The 23,389-nt window shown below is 45.2% G+C and overlaps 1 protein-coding gene across 1 annotated transcript; it reads right to left on the bottom strand.

The window, feature by feature from the left end:
- Positions 1-711: 711 nt before the first annotated feature.
- LOC140466615 (C-type lectin-like) lies at positions 712-14,869 on the bottom strand. The gene is made up of 6 exons (XM_072562064.1): positions 14,861-14,869; positions 11,572-11,638; positions 9,632-9,783; positions 2,132-2,272; positions 1,941-2,049; positions 712-921 (listed from the first exon to the last, which is right to left on the bottom strand). Exons 1-6 carry the CDS (start codon positions 14,867-14,869, stop codon positions 833-835), a joined length of 567 nt encoding a protein of 188 aa, XP_072418165.1. The 3' UTR covers positions 712-832.
- Between the last annotated feature and the right edge of the window lie 8,520 nt (positions 14,870-23,389).

Raw genomic sequence — 23,389 nt, 5'->3', positions numbered from 1 at the left:
GAGGGTCAGTGTGGACCCGATAGGCTGAAAGGCCTGCTTTCGTACTGTAGGGATTCAAGATTCAGTGTGGGTCCATATTGCTGCAGCTACACTGAAGTCAATGGGAACGCTCTCCACTGCTCTCCCTGACACCAAGGGAAATGGTTGTGGTTAGTGAAGGCAAACATCTCAACACCACCCAGGACAAGACACGCTGCTTGCTTGGCACTCTCTCCACCAACAGCACCCCCTGGTAACAGTGTGTACCATCTCCAAGATGGCCTTCAGCTACTGGCCACAGCTCCTTTGACTACACTTTCCTAATCAGTGAGCTGTATGAACCAGACCTTCAAGGCCATTAGAACACCACAAACTGCAGGTCCCCCTCCAAGGCACACTCCATCCTGACCTGGAATGAATGTTATTCCTTCACTGTCACTGTGTCTAAATCCTAGAACACCCTCCCTGTCAAGATGGGGTGTACCTGTTCCAGTCGCACTGCACTAATTCAAGAAGGAAGCTCACAGCCAACACCTTCCCAAAGGGGAATAGAACTGGACCCTGCAGCAATACTCACATTGTGGAAATGAATTATAAACTATCCATGTCCCTGATCTGCTGTCTCCTCCCCAGTATAGGATTGAAAGGACAGATGGGTAGAAAGCATCAGTGGGACAGGAAGGCTGCTATAAACTAGACTCACAGTAACAAACACACAACTCATGATGCAATTTTTATTCTTGGCTGAGAAACTAAGTCAGTACAGTCATCATTGGCTGTGATCCCAACTACAAGCAGATGGAGGCACTACATCCATTCCCAAACAGGATCCAGGGAGCAGCGATAGATTCTTTCACTCGCAGCAGGGAGGCGGCAGTTTGTAGGAGCAAAGGAAACAGAAGGACAAAGAGCAACTTGCATCGTTCCACTGAACTGAATTCTCTGGATGGAAGGAAGACAAGTTCAGTAAACCAGACAAATATTTGTGTGATAGGTTCATTCTCTGTTGTGAGACCATCAATGATCACACTGGCTGCTGACAAGGAAATGAAGTATAAGGGAATGAGCCCCAGGGTGATAGTGAGCTCTCTCAGGATCAGGCTGAGATGCAGCAGGCTGATCACATGTTACAGTCTGATCCTTGGACAGGTCCATGTTATCCGAGTCACTTGTATCCAGGTCAGTGCAACAATAAGCTTGTGAAGTAATCATAGTTTTGCTGCAATGTTTTGTCTCCCTTGCTTCAATAAAGGACAATTGGGTCCATCACATTGTTAATATCCAGAGTAAACCAGACAGACCTGGATAAGTAGCAATAAAATCCAACAAGGTGCGTGGTTTGGAAAGAACCTGTCTGATTTCCTGAGTTTACTCTGGACTGGATTTAGAATCTGTTTTGTATGTGGACAGCACAGACTCTCCACAGGGTTAAACAATCTCCTTCCCCACGGCACAGACTTCAAATAATTGGTACAGTCCGTGGGATTTCAGGTTAGAATAATCTATCTGGATTATATATTTTAAATCAGGGAGTCAAATCCTGCGGAGAGGGGGAGGGGTATGTGGTACATTAGTAAAGTGAGGGCTGGATCTGGGACGGTTGATACTGTTCCTCCGAATGTTGTGTACTGCTCACTGGGAGCATGGCTGCAGCCTGGTATGTGTCAGGATCAGCTCATTAAATGTGCACCAGTTCCAAGGCTGGTGCTGGTATAACCATGTCACTGTGGGTTCCAGACAATCGACCAGAAGGAGAAAACTTTAATGTTACTCCCAGAAGATGCTCTACTCTCCAAATCTCAGGACCCATTACTCTCCTCCTTTGAACAGTTTTACCCGCAAGGTTCCTGCCAATGGAGCAGGAAATGGAGTCCTGTCCAAATCTAATCCAATCAACTAATTGCCAGGAAATATTTTCCTGAAGGCCACCATTTCTATCACACTGGAATGCATTGACTTACTGAACAAAATCTGCACACAGTCCTCTCCTCCATTATTATTATTGGGTTCATCTTTCAGCCAAAACATAAAATCTGATGCAGATCCATCACTCCATAGGAAAGTCCCCTCCTGTGGAAGTAAGATCGGATCATGTAAAAATATATAACTTTCTCACCCTAATAATGTGATGTAATAAGACAAGCAAGATTACCTTGTGAACGTCATTCAAACCGATCCAAATTGGGGAACATTTATTTTGGGAGTTACGTATCATTTCTGTAAGAACTTTGTTCTGCTCCATCCCGTGCAGGGAAGCAAGATGGCCGCCTGGAGATAGGTGTTGGCAATGCAGCTTGGGAGTAAATTACAAAGGCAAATTGTCACTTGTTGCAGTGTTACATGAATATTGGAACAAAACAATTGACCATGTTCAAAGAAGGAACTCTTATTTTGGAGAATATAGACAATGAAACTAGAACTGCCTGTTACATGTCCACAAGGACCTAATATGGACTGAGTCCAACCTTCAGTGAGTGGTGCCACACTGAGGCTGAGGATTTGGGACCAATCTCATTGTGGCTTCTTAAGAATGTGGAGAAATGTGGCAGAAACATGTGGGACATCCATCAAGGCCTATATCAAAATCAGGAAGAACTCTCTGCAAATTTAAACTGTGTTCTGGGCAATAAGGGGAGATTCTCCCTGGGTTGTGATAAATTGCTTATTAAGGAGGAATAAGCTTTATTAACTGCACATTTTGCATCATTAATATACAGCTTCCCATCCTACTACCTGCCAGGATCAAACAAGATGCTGAAAATTCAGAACATGGAGAGTGAGTACCTGATAACTTCAACCCAATACTTGCTCCAGTAGGGCCTTCATGTTGGACACCAGGCTCAAATATCTCTTGACACACTCCATGGGTACTACCACATGTGCCCCATGTCCACAGGTACAGACATCTCACATGTGCCAGTGTCTAAAATCCTTCATGGTACATCTCCAATCCCATTACATTGTGCTGCCTTTCAATGCTGCACCTCAGCAACACACTGACACCTACCATTGTAACGCTGCAGCAAAGACATTGTGTGCTCAGGGACACACACCAGCTGCTGGACTGCACCAGGCTGCATCTTCAGTCTGTTGGCTCTCTGTCTGAGTGCTCACTCACTGGAATGGAAACATAGAAACCTAGATGGTAGAGGCAGGAATAGGCTATTCGATCCTTTGAGTCTACATTGCCCTTCAAAATAATCATGGCTTATCATCCAACTCAACACCTACTTTCTCACACTTTCCCTTTGATTCCCTTCGCTTTAAGAACAGTTCTCTCAATGTGCACAGCATTCCTGCCTTGTCCCTCAGGCAGAGATCCCAAGCTCAAAGTCCCGCAGTACAACCGTGCTGTTTAATACAGACTCAAAGCTGGGAAGCTTGTCCTGGTTGTGATCAGTTCTCAGTCAGGTCAAAGGAGACAGCCTTCCCTCAGGGGGTCCCAGCACGGTAAGGCAAGGGCAGCCTCCAATACCAGCCCAGGGGCTGGGACATGGCCAATTAGCTGCTCGGGGCGGTCAGAGTCAGGATGTTCAGGAGGTGGATATTGAGCATCCCACCAGCCCGTCCTCACTCTCCCTGCCCTATTGTGAGCTGTTACTGTCTGTAATGAGAGAGTATCAGGAATTGTGGGAGATGAAAGTGAGTGACACAGCTGCTACTTTTGGTGCAGGTGCAGAGGTTCCCTGAGCGAGTGAGTTGGTAGCACTGAGGGTTTGAAGGGCCAGTGGTGTCAGGGGACGGGGTGGGTGACGGTGATTGAGGCAAGATGTTACGTTGCAGTGAGTGAATTTAACTTTTCCGATGCTGACTGGGGCTTTCTACATGCTAAAGACTTGGATGGGGCAGGATTTGTCAGGACCATTCAGGATGGTTTCTTGACACCATTTGTGATCAGTCCAACCAGGAAAGGGATGATACTGGACCTGGTTTTGGGAAATGAGTCCAGCCAGGTGAGTGAAGTTTCAGTGGGGGAGCAAATCAGGAGTAATGACCATAATACTGTGTGTTGAAAGATACTCATGGATCGAACTGTTTGATGGTAAAAGTATATCAGACACATGGGAGTATATTAAATGTCAACTGATAAAAGTTCAGGAGTAGCACATTCCTGGCAGAACAAATGATAAATACGGCACATGACATGAACCTTGGATGACCAGAGACATTATGACCTTGGTCAAAAAGTAAAAGGAAGTGTACGTATGCGAACTGATGAAGTCCTTGAAGTATTGAAGGAAAATAGGAAAGAGTTTCAGCGAGGAATTAGAAAAGCTAAAGGGAGTCATGAAAAGGCATTCACAACCAGGATTAAGAAGAAGATACGGCTTTTTGTACATATATAAAAAGCAACAGGATAGTAGCCAGGGAAAGGGTTGGCCCACTCACGGACATAGGAGAGAATCTACGTGTGGAGTCAGAAGTGGTAGGTCAGGTCCGAAATGAATACTTTGTGGCAGTATTCCCCAAAAAGATGGAATTGGTGGAGGATGACCTCAAGGAAGGGAGTGTTGAGTTTCTCAGCCAAGTTACTGTTAAAAAGGAAGAGGTGTTATGCTTCTTAAAAAGTATTAAGTAAATAAGCCCCTGAATCCTGATAGAATCTATCCCAGAATACTGAGGGAGGCAAGAGAACAAATCCAGGAAATTACTGTCCTGTGAGTGTCGCCTCTGTGGTAGGGAAATTATTGGAAGAGTTTCTCAGGGACAAGTTTGATATGTATGCAGAAGCAATTGGATTTATGAGTTGTAGACAGCATGGTTTTAAGACCATAGGACCATTAAATATAAGGAGCAGATTTTAGACCATTCAGCCCATCGACTCTGCTCTGCCAGTCAATCGTGACTGATAAGTTTCTCAACCCCATTCTCCTGCTTTCTCCCTGTAACCCTTAATCCACTTCATACAGGAAAACCTGTTTACCTCAGTATGAAAAATGTTCAATGAGAGTATCTTTTGTGCGTGGGAAATCATGCCTCACGAACTTGATCATGTTTTTGAGGTGGTGACAAAGATGATTGATGATGGAATTGTGGTTGATGCTGTCTACCTGGACTTCAGTCAAGCCTTTGACAAGGTTCCACATGGCAGACTGGTACAAAAGATGAAGTCACATGGTATCAGGGGTGACCTGGCAAAATAGGTACAGAACTAGCTTAATCATAGGAGACAGACGGTCGGGTTGGGAAGATGCTTTTTCAGAATGGAGGGCTGTGATAGTGGTGCTCCACAGGGATCATTGCTGGGACCTCTGCTGTTTGTGATATGCATAAATTATTTGTTGGAAAACATAGCTGGTCTAACGGGTAGGTTTGCAGGCTATACAAAGATTGATGGAGTTGCGGATAGTGAGGAGGATTATGAGAGGATATAGCAGGGTATAGATCAGTTGGAGGCAGGGTCAGAAAAATGGCAGCTGGAGTTTAATCCAGAAAAATGTGAGATGATGCATTTTGGAAAGCTGAGTACAGGTGGAAATTAAACAGTGACTGGCAGAACCTTTGGGAATATTAATATGCAGACGGATCTGGGTGTGCAGGGCCACAGATCACTGAAGGTGGCAGTGCAGGCAGATAAGGTTGTAAGAAAGGCTTATGGCCTGCATGCCTTCATTGGAAGGGGCATTGAGTATAAGGATAGAGAAGTTATGCTGCAGCTTTGTAGAACTTTACTTCGGCCACACTTGGAATATTGCGGACAGTTCTGGTCATCACACTACCAGAAGGATGTGGATTCTATGGAGAGGGTACAGAAAAGGTTTACCACGATGTTGCCTGGTATGGGGGATTTTAGCTTTGAAGCAAAGTTGGATAGACTGGGTTTGTTTTCACTCGAACAGAGGAGGTTGAGGGGTGACCTGATAAAAGTTTATAAGGTTGTTAATGACGTGGATAGAGTGGAAAGTCTGAAGCTTTTTCCCAGGGTGAAGGGGTCAGTTACTGGATGACATAGGTTCAAGGTGCAGGGGGGGAGGGAAGTTTAAAAGAGATGTGTGAGGCAGGTTTTTCACACCAAGGGTAGTGAGTGCATGGCTTACATTGCCAGAGGAGGTGGTGGAAGCAGACACAATAGCTGTATTCAAGAAACATCTGGATGGATCCATGAACGGGAAGGGAATAGAGGGATACAGATCCTGTTAGTGAGGGCAGTGTTGGTACGGAAGGGCAAAACGTGCCAGCATAGGCTTGAAGGGCCAAAGGACCTGTTCCTGTGCTGTATTGTTCTTTGGTCTTTGATGTTACAGTGAGAGCATGAGCCTTGGTGGGAGATGGATGCATGGGTTGAGAATGTGTGAGGTACATGTGTGAGAGAAGATGGTGGCACTTACCCTGGCAGGGTGGAGGAGACCATAGTCCTCTCTCCTACACTGCTGAGCATTCCTCCAGATGGCAGAGAGCCCATTGACCTGGTTGGCAATATTGGAGTGGGCTGGCAGGGTCCGGTATCATAGTTTCCACTGCCAGTGCTGGGGGTGGTTAACATCCCAACTCTGCACCTTCCCACCACCAGGAACTCCAGGTCCCTGTCTGCAAAGGGGAGGTGCCAGATTTCCCTTTTCTGCCATGTCCCAGGACAAGAGATCTCACTCAGCTTCAATGAGAGAAACCCTCCATGAGACTCAATGAAACTGACCCTTAGCCAATAAACATAAGATTCAGCCTGAGGGAGTAACTGCAGATTGAAAATGAATGTGGAAAATTGAAGGAAATTTATTCCCTCAGAATGAGGATTCTGCGCTGGAATCCATTACAATTTATTGCATTTAATTTGTACTCGTATCCAGAATTCAGGAGAATGTAACCTTCAGGGTACACTCAGTTTTAAGAATGCTACAATTGACAGTCTCTAAATGTTAAGAACATTCAATTCTGTCCAGTATTAGGAGAGGGGCATGTTGTTAGATTTTCAATCAGTCACTCAGAATAATGTGAGAGTCACTGAAGGAGTTTGAAGGTTGGTTAGAAAAGATGGGGAACATGGGAGACAGTCAGTAACTGAAGCCAACTCTATTTTAGCAATGCTGTAACTGTGTGCACTGCAGGAAGGCAGCTGAATACACAGAATCTGTGTCAGGGACTCTATACGAATTGGATCGCTCTGTGCTATTCCACCAAACTCAGGGAGAAGTTCAGGAATTAACAGGCAGCTCAGTGTTTAATTCAGGAGAAATCCTGGGGAATGAGAAAGTTGCTGATTCTGTGTTAGGGGCTGGGGTCCGGCCTCAGAACGAGCCCACGAGCATGAATACTTCAGTTCAGCTGAGAGTGTTGGGATTGAAAAGCTCACAAGCAGTGTTTACTGGGTGGAGCTGAGGAAGATTGGTTCTGGGGGTGGGGTGTGTGGAACCCCAGGGTAAGACTCGCTTGGTGATCTTGGGTATCGCTGAGAGCTGGGGTTATACTGAAACTGAGTATTGGAGTGCAGGTTGGGAGTCTCAGGGAGCCTCCCCCCAGGAAAGGAGGGGGGAATCAACCAGAACGGGTGCATTCCAGGATTGAGACGAGAGAGAGGAAAATAAGGCCACACCCCCTCCCCATTAATGCAATGTAAAATGATGGATGAGAGTTTAAAATTGAGTCCTGAGATACCCTTTTCCATTGCTGTGGATTGGGTTACTGGAATTTGTTAATTATCCTGGGAGAGATAAGTGCAGGCACTAATCTTTCTATTACCAATGCCGAAGTATTTTCCCATTATAAAATTTGACTCAAAGTGTGGACAGGAAATGCAATGCATTTGCACAGATTTATTATCTGAGATTGTTATTCAATCTATCATAATTATAATAATTTCAAAATAAGGCTAAAAGTAAAATAGCATGGAAATCTGAACCACTAAAAGCTCTAAATACATTCTCCCACTTCATTTACCTGCTACAGCTCCAGTGGAAGGTACAACATTTAAATACAAATCCAAACATAGAACAGAACAATATAACACAGGAAATGGCCCTTCAGCCCATCATTTCTGTGATGACCATGATGTCATTCTAGACTCCTCCCATCTGCCTGCATTTAGGAGGTTTCCTCTATTCTCTGCCTGGTCATGTGTCTATCTAAATAGCTCGAAGACCTATCAGCATCAATGACTTCCCTTGACAGTGTGTTCCAGGTGCCGACTGCCCTCTGTATAAAAAAAACTTGCCTTGCACATATCCTTTAAACTTTCCCGCTTCATCTGAAATCTATGGCACCCAATATTTGACATTTTCACACTGAGAGATGGCTTCTGACTATCCTCCATATCCATGTCACTCATAATTTTAGATCCTTCTGCCAGGTCACCTCTCAGCCTCTGATGCTCTCCTGAAAACAATCCAAGTTTGTCTTATCTCTCCTTACAGCTAATACATTCCAATGCAGCAACATCCTGATAAACTTCTTCTGCACTCTTTCCAAACTCTCCACATCCTTCCTGTCGTGTGGCAACCAGAACTGCACACAATAGTCCAAATGCGGCCTAACTGAAGTTTTATTCAGCTGCAACGTGACTTGCCCAGTTTTATCCCCAGTGCCCCCACAGATGAAGGTAAGCAGACTGGAACCCTTCTTTACTGCCTTATCCACTTGTCATAGAGTCATACAGCATGGGAACAGAGCCTTCAGTTCAACTCGTCTGTGCTAATCAGACATCCCCATCTGACCAAGTCCCATTTGTCAGCAATTGGACCATATCCCTCTGAACCCTTCCTATTTATCTGCCTGTGCAGATACTTTAACCATCTTCTAATTGTACACGCCTCCACCATTTCCTATGGCAGCTTGTTCCATACACACACAATGCTCTGTGTAAAAATGTTACCGCTTGGGTTCTTATTAAATCTTTCCCTCCCACATTAATCCTCTGCCCTCTCCTTTTGGACTTCTCAACCCAAGGAAAAAGACCTTGTCTATTCACCCTATCCATGTCCCTCATGATTTTTTAAACCTCTATAATATCACCCCTCAGCCTCCGATGCTCTGGAGTTTGTGGAAATCCTGTCGAGCAGGTTGGATACTCCCCAGCAATACCTATTCCTCTCAGCATTTTAATAGCAAAACAACTTCCTTTCTCAGAGTTACCTTCATAACTGAAAGGCCTTTTGTTCCTTGAATCACCTTTCTGTCTCTGGAATGCAATGATCTATAAAGTATGGGACTGACTTCAAAGTTGAGCATAATACAAGTTGGTTCTGATATAACACGGTGGTTCCATTCTCACGTTGTAAGAAAATCGCGCAACAGCCGCAATATTTAAACTAATGGGACTGGGATCGTGTTATAGCCAATACAGGGAAGGAAAGTTCACATTCTACAAATAACGGTCTAAATTCTTCAATCACATTAAAGCTAATTCATATTGAAGAAACACATGTTTAAGCAAAACAGATTGTAATCACAAACAATCTGAACAATGAACTTTAATGAGCATCATTACAACAATACATGTGTAAAGTCACAGTATATTCGATTGAAATACAGAAAATCATTTTGACATGAAGTATCCAAAGAAAAAAATTATTAAGTTAAAATTTTTACACGACAATCTTAAAACTTGGTTCATACAATGCATTTTTCATTTATGGCAAAATTATGTTGTTAAGGGACCATTCATTTCTGGCAGATTCAACTCCAAACTGAATACCTTACAATGGAGATTCCAAGGACTTACCTCAGCATCAATCCAAGTCTTTTTCTCAGGAACAAACTTGTAGCAATAACCAAAATAAATGAAGCCACTAGGACAATACCGTCTGGCCAGTAGACTACATTTTTCAAAGTTCTGATCCAAAAGTTTTGAATTCCGCGCAGTTAGTTCATCAGCTGCAAATTACAATAAGCCACAATAATTACATCATTCACAGTTCATTTCCCCTTAATGAGGCTAGAAACTGGTGAGCACATGGTCAATGGGGCCTGCCTCAGAGTGAGACTTCCCATCTGACTGCAATAACCCTCACACACACTATGTTTGTTGATGTGGAAATACAGAGAAAGTGCAGCACAGAAACAAGCTGCTCGGTCCAGTTAGTCAAAGACAGTGTTTATTTCCTACAGGGGTCTCCTACCATTCTGATCACTTCCTCCAACACTACCACCAAATCACTTCATTCCCTTCGGCTTGTCGACATTCCCCCCAATGGGGCTGTACAGTCAGCCTCTGGTACACCAAGTAATGGCAAGGTTCACATTCTCAACACACTGAAGGAGGCCATTCTCATGAATTCCTTGATTGATTTGTTAGTGACGAGCTTATATTTTATAAACTCACTTAAAATAACATCAACTTTATTCCAAATGTTCACCCATCATTTGCCCTCATGGTTCATCTCAGGCTGCCCCCTTCCTCAACATTTCTATTTCTGAGGTGACACTGTCAATGGCAGAACTGGATAAATGCCCCAGCTCCCACTGATGCCATCATTACACTTATTCCCATGGCACATTCCGTACGGAGTCTGTTCCATTGGGTTTCTCTGTCTGTCCTGTTCTGATGATGCCACGGTCAATACCAGTGTTTCTGATATCTCTCCTGTTTCTTCCCAAAATGAGAGCTCACTCCACAGTGAGTCCCTTCAACTGTCCCATTTCCCACACTTCCTCAATTCCTTCTATTCCTTCCAAGAATCATGTTAGAGTTTGCCTTTCCCTTATCCTCTCAGACTTCCATATTGTTCACATTATCACCTCACATTTCTGCCACTTCATTCATTCCCATCCCCATTCAGAATTGCAAGACCCTGGTCAGTTCTTCAAACACTTGTCACTTGGCCACCATCAGTATTTGTGAGGTCTCATTCTCCACCTTCTCACAGACAGTGCTCTTCCTCCAGTGTGGTGGGGGAGGTTGGCGGTGTAATCCTGAGCCATAAACTGAGCTCAGGGATCTTCAATTCTTAAAAAAGGGAATGAGGGAGCTTCTTAAAACTGGCAGTGTATTGGAAATGAGGGGGAGAATAGGATTAGACTGGGTGAATATTAATGACTAAGGGGAATGAGCAGGATAGTAGGATTCGATTGATTTGGATATTAAATGACACGGGGAGTCAGCACAGCAGGAGATAACTGAGTGAGATACGTTTGAGGAGGAAATGTGAGAATAGGATCAGATTGAGTGGGTCAGTAATGGGTCTCTGTGGGTGAGAATAGAAAGGGATTAGTCTGTGGGAATCTATTAAAGCATTTGAGCAGTGAGCAGGAGGGTAGGTTTGTACTGAGTGGAAAATGAATTCATGGAGAGAGAGCAGGGAGTGGGATGAGAGTGGGAATGAGCAGGAATGTGGGATCAGAATAAGAGAGATAGCTGGGCTGGGCATTTCCATTTGCCCGGGGCACAGACAGGCAGGAGGGGGAGGGGCAGTAAAATCAGGTGGGATGGTGAAGCATGCTGTGCCCATATGGGGAATGGGCAGACAGTGAATGTGGAATGTGTAGAATATCAAACACATGGCAATGGTTCGGTCATTGCTCACTTTCAGAGATTCCTTAAGGTACCGTCTCTGTCTGTTCTCTCTCATTCACACAACAGGACATCCATTAACCCCTCAGCTCACAGCATTAACCTGTCCTCACACACAATGTTCGGTTGACCCTACCTGCAACATCACTGACCATCAATGTACTCAGCACCAATCCCATCAGCAGCATCATGTCTGCAGTGAAGTTCCTTTCCCCTCACCTGAAACACAACAAAAATGATTAAACATCAGTGTCCAGGTTTCACAGTTAAGATGGGGCTCTCCTGCTCCTCTCCTTACCTCTCCCTCTCCGTCTCCGTCTCTCTCTCTCTCTCTCTCTCTCTTTCTCTCTCTCGCTCTCTCTCCCCGTTATCTGAAGTGATGAGTTGTCACGTCTTATGTCAATATATATAGTAGACCGTGAAGATGGAAGGAACCATTGAAATCAGATCCAATTGACTCGAGAATCAATGATGTCCAAATTCTTGCTAACCAATCAGAGACTGGCAGCTCAGCACAGAAGGGATTGGAAACCATGAGAATGTTCCAGGAGTTACACATTAAATTGTACAACGTGGCACTGGAACAGCTCGGTGAGAAAGGAAACTGTACTCATCGTTCCTGACCCCTGCAATCAGGCTGGAAGTGAATGTATTTCTAAGCTCTGGAATTAATGAATATTTTCAATCAGAATATTTACAGTGTCATCACATTTAGCTTTCACCAAACACCCGAGTCAAAGAGTGTGCTGCTGGAAAAGCACAGCCGGGCAGGCAGCATCCGAGGAGCAGGAGAGTTGACGTTTCGAGCATAAACTCTTCATCAGAAATGAGGGGGTGGCACAAGGATACTGAGAGTCCTATCCCTCATTCCCAATTCCTGCGTCTCCGCTGCATCTACTCCCAGGAAGACCAATTCCACCATAGTACATCCCAGATGGCCTCCTTCTTCAAAGACCGCTATTTCCCCACCCACGTGGTCGACAATACCCTCCAGTGCATCTTGTCCACTTCCCATACCTCTGCCCTTGAACCACACCCCTCCCATCTCAATAAGGACAGAAACCCCCCTAGATCTCATCGTTCACCCCACCAACCTCTAGATACATCGCTTCATCCTCCACCACTTCTGCCACCTACAAACAGACCCCTCCACCAGGAATTTATTTCCCTCCCCATCCCTATCTGCATTCCAGAAAGGCCATTCCCACCATGACTTCCTTGTTAGGTCCACACCCTCCACCAACCCGCCCTCCACTCACAGCACCTGCCCTTGCCACTGCAAGAGGTGTAAATCCTGCACCCACACCCCACCCCCCCCACCTCCTTCCAAGACCCCAAAGGATCCTCCACATCTGACAGAGATTTACCTGTACTTCCACACATGTCATCTACTGCGTCTGTTGCTCTCAATCTGGTCTCTTCTACACTAGGGAGACAGGATGCCAACTTGGGGAATGTTTCAGGGAACATCTCTGGGACACGCACACGAAGTAACCCCACCACCCTAAGGCCAAACACTTTAATTCTCCCTCCCACTCCACCAAGGACATGCAAGTCCTGGGCCTCCTCCTTCACCAAAGTCTGACCACCCAATGCCTGGAGAAAGAAAGCCTCATTTTCTGTCTTGAGACCCTCCAACTATACAGGAGCAATGTGGATTTCACCAGTTTCCTCATTTCCGCTCCCCCCACCTTATCCCAGATCCAATGTTCCAACTTGGCACTGCCCTCTTGAGCTGTCCTTTCTGTCCATCTTCCTTCCCACCTATCTGCTCCACCCTCCTCTCTGACCTGTCACAATCATTCCCACCTCCATCTGCCTATCACATTCCCAACTACTTTCTCCTCAGCCCAATCCCCCCTCCCATTTATCTCTCAGCTCCCTTGGGCCATCCCCTCATTCCTGATGAAGAGTTTATGCTGGAAATGTCGACTCTCCTGTTCCTCGGATGCTGCCTGACCGGCTGTGCTTTTCCAGCATCACACTCTTCAACTCTGATCTCCAGCATCTGCAGTCCTCACTTTCTCCTGCATTAAACAACCCCCAAAGTAAGTGAATAATATTTTACCATTCGAACAAGATTGTAATGTCAGATCTGAACTCTATCTGTCCCCCATTTCTCTCCCTGTTGGGAAGCTTCCTTCATGCAATAGCAGCAGTGAGATTGAGTCTGTTTATAAAGAACAGGGTCCATTCACAATCACTGGCAGCTTTCAAAAAGGAACACAATCGAGGTTTGTTCAGGAGTGACATTGAGGGACAGGGAGATAATGAAACTTGTGAATGTTGGATCATATTCACCTCTCAGTGTCAATAGAACTTTCTAGAAGAACTCTTTATTTACAGCTATTTCTGTACAGACATTCACTCAAAACCCTATCTGGTGATGTATTCTCTCTGACTAATCACTGGATATGTCCCCATAAAGGGGGTTTGGTGTCAGTGAATACAGTAGATTGGATGAGAGAGTCAATGGAACCTGTGAATGAGTGATCTTAATCTCCCAGTGACAGTGGAACTTTCTGGAAGAACACTTTCCCACAACTTGATCTGTGCAGACATTTCCCCAAGACCCTGGTTAGATTAGATTAGATTAGATTACTTACAGTGTGGAAACAGGCCCTTCGGCCCAACAAGTCCACACAGTCCCGCCGAAGCGCAACCCACCCATACCCCTACATTTACCCCTTACCTAACACTATGGGCAATTTAGCATGGCCAATTCACCTGACCTGCGCATCTTTGGAATGTGGGAGGAAATCAGAGCACCCGGAGGAAACCCACGCAGACACGGGGAGAATGTGCAAACTCCACACAGAGAGTCGCCTGAGGCAGGAATTGAACCCGGGTCTCTGGCGCTGTGAGGCAGCAGTGCTAACCACTGTTGATGTCTGTTCCTTTCCAGTTCTCTCTCTCTGTGATCATGTGACACTGATATCATCATTACATCATGACACAAGAGTGTTACACATGTTGTTAATGGTCATTCCATCAGTCGACATCATGTCCCAGTCTTTATCCATTTTCTGTATGTGTTTTATGCATTGTAAAGGTGATGTTTCTGAAAGGGTTAATACTCACGTTCCATTGGCTCCACCCATTCCACTGACATCACACACTGTCTATGGATGGAGACAAGGAGTTCTGCTCCATCTTATGGAGGGAGCAAATATACTTGCAACGGCTCCCTCAGGCTCTAGTAGCAAACCCTGACCAAAGGTAATTATTGTTGTCATTTAATAACCTTCTTGTTATCGAAGAACAGTGTCTTGTCTGTGGATGCTCTGGCGCAAGGCTCACTAGCAACAGAGAAGCAAGTGAGGATGAGGGATATTTTTGAGGTTGACAACCTGTGACCAGTGAGGTTCCACAGGGATCAGTGCTGGGAACACAACTGTTTATTATTTTTATTAATGACTTGGGGGAAGGAAGGGAACGTACTGTAGCCATATTAACAGTTAACATTAATGTTAGGGCTGCCCATGACAGAACACCATAAAATGGCTGAAAACTCCAACAAGCTTTGCAGTAACAGATATTGTATATTGTGGGAAACCTTTGTTTCATGTGGTCTCAGTACAGAGTACAATGACTGCTTGTTTTGTCTGTCAGACTGGATATGCAACATTCCTTGCTATCCTGAAGATAAGAACATTTCACACGAATTAGTTACTTCTCTGAAGATTTTTTTCTGTTGGTCATAATACAAGTAGGTTTTGATTAAGATTCTTCAAGATAATCATAGATATAGTTTCCAAATAAGTTATAGATATATCACACATACATATAAAAAGTCATGAAAGAAAGCAGTACAAAGAAAGTTTTAAAGACTTATTACGGGTATTGGAGAGAGTCCCCTCTAACCCTTATAAGGTGTCGGAGAATTTATCCCAATTAATCAGAGATCACAAACACACAGATCGGACTGAGAGCTGACAAGGATTTATTTAACAAACAGCACGATCATGGAAGAGACTTGACCCCACTGAAACAGTCACTGACAGCTGCTCAGGAGGAACCACAGCTTCTTTCCCGAACAGAGAATACAGTGGAGTTTTATACCCCTACAACAATGAAGGGTGCGTTATGAGGTAATGGGGTGCGTTGTACAACAAAGAGAAAAAGAGTTCATTCATTGAAGAGATTCAAGTGTCTGGTGCCCTGACAATGAGTTTCTTAATTGACTCGGGAGATTCCGATACTTGGCTGGAGTAGGTGAGAGTGGGTTTCATCCTGGTATCAATGTGTTTGTATTGTTGAGGGGGCAAGTGAAGTACCTTTGGTGCCACCTTGTCTGGGTACCCTTCGTGAAGGCTTGAGTCCTAGTGGGAGCAGCTGTGCCCTCAGGGCATCAGAGGTGCTGGGCTATTGTGGAATGAGAGGCTCTTGATCAGTTAATCTGAAGAAGTACATTGTCTTGGTCTGGGGCTGGATGATTCATGTCCTGAGGTATGTGTGATGTCTGGGGCGGCTGATTTGGCCAGTTTGAGGCATTGTGGGTAGGCTTAGTGGCTAAGTGCAGACATTTTGAATTTTAGATTCAGGGTAGCCTTTGGCCTCTCCCTGCATTGTCCTGGTCATTGCATGAAGAAATGACCACATGCCTTGAACTCTGCTGTCTCCTGAAAATGTCTTATCGTCATCAACTCGCTCCTACCATGAGGTGGGAAGGCAGGATGTGAGAGGGATACAAACACTTTACAGACGGACATTGATAGGTTATGTAACTGTGCAAAAGGTTGGCAAATGGTGAGTAACGTGGGAAAATGTGAAGTTGTTCATTTTGGAAGGGAGAACAAAAGAACAGAATATTTAAATGGAGCCAAACTGCAGAAAGCTGTAACACAAAGGGTCTTGGGGATACTTGTGCATGAAACACAGAAAGCTCACCCACAGGGTCAGCAGGTAATCAGGAATATTAATGGAATGATGTCCCTTATTTCAAGGGGCTGGGAGAATAAGAGTAGAGACGCCTTACTGCAACTAGTGAGATCATATTTGGAGTTCTGTGAGCAGTTTGCTCACCTTATTTGAGGAGAGATGTCATTTTGGTGAAGGCAGTTCAGAGAAACGTTCATGTTGATGATCCCTGGAGGGATTGTCTTAAGAGCAAAACTGAAACTGTTTGGAATTCTACTCAATGGGGTTTAGAAGAATGAGTGATGATCTCGTTGAACCATAAAAGATCGTTCAGGGGTGTGACAGGGTAAATGTTGAGATGGTGTTCCTCTTCATGAGAGACTCCAGGACCAGATGGCATAGTCTCAGAATAAAAGGTCCCCACTGTAAGCCTGAGATGAGGAGGTATTTCTTCCTCTAAGGGTTGTGATTCTTTAGAACTCCCTGCCCCAAAGAGCTGTGGGGGAGGAGGCCTTGTGTATATATAAGGCTGAGGGAGATTCTTGATCAGTCGGGGAACCAAGGATTATGGAGAAAGGCAGGAACATGGATGTAAGGGATGTGGGATCAGCCATGATCCTATTCAATGGCAAAGCATGCTGGAGGGCCTGAACAGCCTACTCCTCTTCCTATTTCCAGCGGTATAAATGAGAATTTCAAACAAATCCCACCTGATAATACCCACCCCATCAGTCTACTCCTGATCCTCAGTCAGGTGATGGAAGGTGTCATCAATGCTACAATCAATGCAGCACTTGGTTAGCAATACTCTGCTCACTGATACTCAGTTTGGGTTCAGCCAGGGTCACACAGCTCCTGACTTCATTCCAGCCTTGGGTCAACCATGGACAAAACAGCTGGGTTCCAGAGGTGAGGTGAGAGTGACTGCCCTTGATATCAAGGCCATGTTTGACCAAGTGTGACATCAAGGAGCCCGGACAAAATTGGAATCAATGGGAATAAGGGAGAAGACTCTCTGCTGGCTGACGTCGAAGGATGTGCAGGCTTGGTGTATTAGCCATGGGAAATGCAGGATTACAGGGACAGGGTGCATCTGGGATGAATGTCCTTTGCAGGGACAGTGTGGACTCAATGGGCTGAATGACCTGCTTCCATGCTGTAGGGACTCTATGAGTCATACCTGCTCCATAGGAAGATGGTTGTGGTTGTCAGAGATCAGTTACCTCATTTCCAGGACATCTCTGCAGGAGATCCCCAAGGTCATGTCTTAGGTTCCACTTTGACCTTGTTTCATTAATGACTTGCCTTCCATCATTAGGTTAGAGGTGGGAATGATTGTAGATGATCGCACAATGTTCAGCTCCATTCACAGCTCCTCAGGTACTGAGACAGACCATGTCCATGGTGCAGTAAGACCTGGACAAAATCCAGGCTTGGGCTGACAAGTGTCAAATGACATTTGCATCACACAATCCGCGGCAATGACCACAGAAAGAAGGCTGGGAGTCCTGTTGGCCCCACATTACACTATCAACTGCACCCAGGAGACTATCCTCTGTCAACAGGTTCTCTGACCTGCGAGCTACTCTTCTACTCAATGCTGCAGTGAGCAGGCACTTCAGAGGGTTTCAGTGCGATTTAAAGTCAGAATGCAATCTCACTTTCAGAGACCTGTCCCGACACCCATCCAGGGCACTGGTCACATTGGTAATTCTCCGATTGTTCAATTATTGATGAGCATGGTCCTGACAGCACAGTCTCTGCCAATGAATTGGTGCTGGGGATGGGAGTTACAGCAGGATCCTCAGTACACTGTGTCTTTTACAACATTGCTCAGAAAAAACTGAGTCTATTTAAACAGCGCCCTGCAGAATACAGTCAGCAGAATCAACTTAAAACCTCTTGGTAAACTGAGTCAGCCTGCAATCCCATGACCCAATAAAGACTGGTTTAAACTCTAAACAGAGGGAGTGGAGGATAGTTACAGATGAATGGTGTGTGTGAAATAAACCCCAGCTCCTATAGGAGAGCAGCCTTCAGCTGTGATTGATGTAGAGATCTTCCATTCCAGCCATGAATCATGGTGTCACTCGATGCAGATATTATTGAGGCTTTGAATGAGTCTCATCAGCCACTTGTCCTAACACTGCCCACAGCATCAACATCCACAAAGCCCCAACCCCGCGCTAACCCCTCAGCACATGTACTGTCCTCTCCTCTGGTTTGAATTAACCTCCGCCAATGAGGTAGGCTGGCAGTGAATTATTTTTCCACCTGACTCATCCTCTCCAACACATCAATAATCCTCAATCTGTGTCCAGTGATGTTCACCAAGAAGACTGTAATTGCAGTGAGTTGGAATGAAATCTGACCCAGTCAGTTACCTGGGATAGCAGTGAATGAAGTGTGAGGGTTCGAAAGTGGAGATAATTCGGACTAGGCTCAGAGCTACAAGGGGAGAGGGGAGGAGCCTCTAATACTGAACCTCCAGGAGGAATTGAAGACACAGATAAAAATCACACATTAAAAGGAACTGCATGATCAATAGTTCAATAGAGAGGCAAGATGAATACAAAGAGTACAGGAGAGAACCGCAAAATAGAGGGTCATACAGAAAACAATGAAAATAGATTAATGGCCAATCATGTTTTTCGGAACCAATGTTTGAAAAAATGAAAACTAATTTCTAAAAGGAGAGGCAAAGTAAGAAAGAGGCTGATTGAGGAACAACAAGGAAACTTCTTGTGGAGTTGAAGGACATGACTTTGTATCTGTCTTCATTAAAACAGATGATTCCAATGTCAGAGTAAAGGAGCCACAAACTGAGCAGCTCCAAGGGAACAGAGTGAGAATATAAAGGGACCCAGACAGAGGATCCTCACAGCAATAACGTTCATGTCAGGTCACTGAGAAGCTTTTATAAGATTAAAGGTATTATATTTCCCCTCACCCTGCACCAGGACTTGTTTCCCCTCATCCTGCACCAGGACACATTTCCCCTCACACTGCACCAGGAATTGTTTCCCCTCATCCTGCACCAGGACACATTTCCCCTCAGACTGCACCAGGACTTGTTTCCCCTCACCCTGCATCAGGACTCATTTCCCCTCACCCTGCACCAGTAGTCGTTTTTCCTCACCCTGCACCAGGACTCGTTTCCCCTCCCTCTGCACCGGGGCTTATTTCCCCTCACACTGCACCGGGGTGTATTTCCCCTCACACTGCACCGGGGCTTATTTCCCCTCAGGCTGCTTCAGGTCCTGCCAAAAAGAGAGAGAAGAAAGAAAGGAGTGTAAAAGAGCCGGTAGATCAGCAGAGCTCTGATTGCAGCATCTCACTCTGCTGTCTTCATGCAGGGATCATCGGATCAGCATCTTCCTCCATGTCCTCACCATGGAACAGGACCATGTGCTGCACAGTAACCCCACTGTTCAAAGCTTCACCATCCTCCCCCACCTCGGCCAGCCTGAGGTACCAGACAGTGTAGAGCACATCCAATCCCTACAATACACCAAACCCTTGTGAGGGGATGTTGAGGGGCAATACCCAATCACCCTCAGCACCTGAATCACATCATCAAGAGACAACAACCTGCTCAATGGTCACTCGGATTGCCCTGTGGAATATCTTGGAGCTGACATCTACATCTGTATATTTGTGTCACAAGAGTGAGCAGCCTTTTCCTCAGTGGATATTTCTGGTTTCCTCATATCCAGCCTGAACGTACCTGGAACTGGAAATACTATGAACCATCTGAAGCATATACAGAGGAACCTCAATTATCTGGCATTCAATTATCTGAATTTTGGATTATCCTGTTCCAACACGGGGTAAGCTCTCCAGCCTGATTTAAAACCAGCAACACAGAAAGATTTATCCTGTGCAGTAATCTGTAAAACTTCAAGTGGCCAAGAACTATGTGAGGTAAACATTAACAACTTTATTTCTGAAAGTATAACAGAGAATAATTAACTGACCATGATTTACAAGTTCTTTCTCTAACGTATCTTTTACCCTCCCTTTAATAATACTAGTCCAAAAAACTCCCAATTAAAAATTACAAAACAACACTTTTTATCTCAAAACCAGGCAGAAATAAATTTTTGCCTTTGGATCTTCCTGTATCGTCTTTTCTCCTTGTTAGGAATTTCTTTATCACAGGTTACTGTTTGAAAAGGTACTTTTAAGAGAGATGTTTTCTCAAACGGTCTGGTACATGTTAGGCTTGCCAGTTCTCCTCTCAACTGTTCAATTTTTCCCCCGGTATTATATCCCAGAGCGTCAGATTCTGTCATTGGCTTTTAAAATTGTCAATATACTCAATTCAAACTCAATTGCAAATTGGTATTTTTATTGGTGTATAATTTAAACAGATTGGCCAAATTCGAATTTGTTTTTGTCTCCTGTCATCGAACTACTCGAGTTGTTCAATCCAGCATTACATCCATTGTAGCCATATAGAGAACACTAGGTGTTGTGTCTGGTAGTTCTGTTGCTTTTAACTCTGCTGAAGGTACACCCACAGCTTCATAACAATCCAGACAAAATCGCAAGGTCTCAATGCTTAGCTAAACTATGTTATCTGTAATTCGATTTACCGAATGAAATACTCCCCATCTGTGTCCTTTGGTTATCAAGGTTCCTCTCTATACTGCTTCCTGGAGCCACGCTTCCACCTGAAGGATCCATCTACGGTGGGTGTAAACCCATCAGACATTGATGGGATGGTAACCCTTCCTGTTGATGTAGGGCCTCTGGCTGGGTCTATGGGATACTAACTGCCCACATGAGTGTAACCATTCACACTGTCAACGGGTGCAATTGAGCAGTGACCCCAAAGTCAATCCCCCTTTCAATTATACATTGGAAATCCCAGATCTAACATCACCATTTGGGAAATGTGGGAGATAGGAGACAGAGCATTATAGAATAATTAGTCTGGTACCTGTCATTAGGAAATGCTTGATCCATTATGGAGGAAGCAGTAGCAAATCATTGTTTGGTGATACATCAGTTAAACATTGCTTAAAACAGACACCAGGTCAGTGTTTATCATCTTGCTTTCACCAGGACTAACATACAAGAAATCAACATTCGAAGGAGAATGACAGCTGACATAGAGACAGCACAGTGACTCAGTGGGGCGGCACGGGGGCTCAGTGGTTAGCACTGCTCCCTCGCATCCCCAGGGACTCAGGTTCAATTCCAGCCTCGGGTGACTGTCTGTGTGGAGTTCTCCCTGTATCTGCGTGGGTTTCCTCCCACAATCTAAAGATGTGCAGGTTAGGTGAACTAGCCAGGCTAAATTGCCCATAGTCTTCAGGGGTGTGTAGCTTTTGTGCGTTAGTCAGGGGAAATGGAGAGTAATAGGGAATGGGTCTGGGTGGGTTCACCCTTGGAGGGTCAGTGTGGACGTGTTGGGCCAAATGGCCTATTTCCACATTGTAGGGATTCTATGGTAGTAAGAGAACAAGGTGTTGATTGGTTGGATTGTGGTTGGCATGGAGATGCAGTGAGACCTGTCATCAATCTTAGCTGATGAAGCTCACACCAGGCCAGTCGGCACCGGTCAGGGTGTTGCCATGGGGAATGCAGCAGGGTCTGACATTCTAATTCACTTTCCCCTCAGTGTAAAAGATACAATCTAAAGACAAGTTCCTCGTGTCTGTGCAGAACAGGGTCCTGTTTGTGTACATACGGAGCTTCTAGCTCATTAATTGAATTATACTGTGAGCCAAACTGATTATCTTACATTGATTTCCGCTGTATCTGAGCACAGTCTGGATGATGGAATCCATTTCCAACAACAGGAGCAGGGCCATACTCCTGCTGTGTCCCGGGACACGTGGAGCCGGTGAGGTCACTGCACTGTGCTAATCCCCAGGAAACAGACTGGCAGCTGGAAAACTCTGGGCCTCCCCCTGCACACCCCATGCATCCTGAGGGGACCTGCAGCTACAACCTTTCTCTGGGCTGGGTGTTCCCAATCCTCTGTGCCAGACCACTGCTGCTCCTATGCTTGCTGTCAGCTCTGCTCCTCCTATACCATCATTCACCTTCTTCAGAAGGCAGTCCCAGTGACCAATATCCCACCAGAGGCAGGATGCAGGAATCTCAGTGAAAATTGGGAAACACAAGGAGTGAAGGAGGTTCTTCAGTCTGAGGAGAGTCATTGGTGACACACACCTGCAGGTGAGGACACAACACACTCCCCCAGACAGTGGGACATGCTGCATGCCCGCCAGTAATGAGGGCCTTGTCTCCATCGTACATTCAGCTTCAGCCTCAGTAACTTGGTGAATAGACCACATCAGCTCAGTGAGCAGTATGTCGCATCAAAATGGAGTACTTACTGCACTCTGAACTCTTTCCCATCCCAGATCAACATCAATCTTTCACCGTCCCAGTGCATTCAGTCCAGACTATCACCAACCTTCCATGATTGATGATAAAGTGATGGTGTGTGGCTCTCACATCATCCTCTGATGTTGAACAAACAATGCTTCACCTTTAGCCAGTGCTGGCCTTTTGTAAAATCATTGCTGCTGACTTCAGAATCATTGAAATGTCCAAGTTCAACTTGCAAGGACCAGTGGCATTGTGCAAATCGGCCGTGAACATTATCTGACCCTGAGCACCTTCACTACAGGGAAATGGGCGATGAAATTATTACAAATTAAATGGAACTGGGCAAGGAGGGCCTGACAGTTGGTGGGCCTTCTCTCACTCTCTCTGTCCCTCCTCCTGTGCTCTCCAGCTCTCTCTACCCACAATCCCTCACAATCCTATCTCCCTTCCCCACTCCCATCTCCAGTTCACTCCCATCTCTGATACCCCCACCATCTTCTCCATCCTTCCTTGGAACCATTGCCCAGTGTGCTCACTGCTCCCTGGAACTCATTAACTGCACAATGTGTGATTTGAGGTGGTGTACAGAGAGACTGCGCAAGTAACAACAATCACCAACTCACGGAGTTATTAAGTCAAAAAGCACAGAATCAGGCACTTTGGTCTAACTCATCCTTGTAATCAAGTTGCCCAAACTAATCTAGTCCCACTTGCCTGTGTATGACCCATGTCCCCCACAATCTTTCCTGTTCGTGTCACTGT

Source organism: Chiloscyllium punctatum, chromosome 44 (assembly GCF_047496795.1).
Source record: "Chiloscyllium punctatum isolate Juve2018m chromosome 44, sChiPun1.3, whole genome shotgun sequence".
Classification (NCBI taxonomy): Eukaryota; Metazoa; Chordata; class Chondrichthyes; order Orectolobiformes; family Hemiscylliidae; genus Chiloscyllium; species Chiloscyllium punctatum.
The sequence above is the reverse complement of the archived record's forward strand: the minus strand, read 5'-3'. Positions and strand labels throughout refer to the sequence as shown.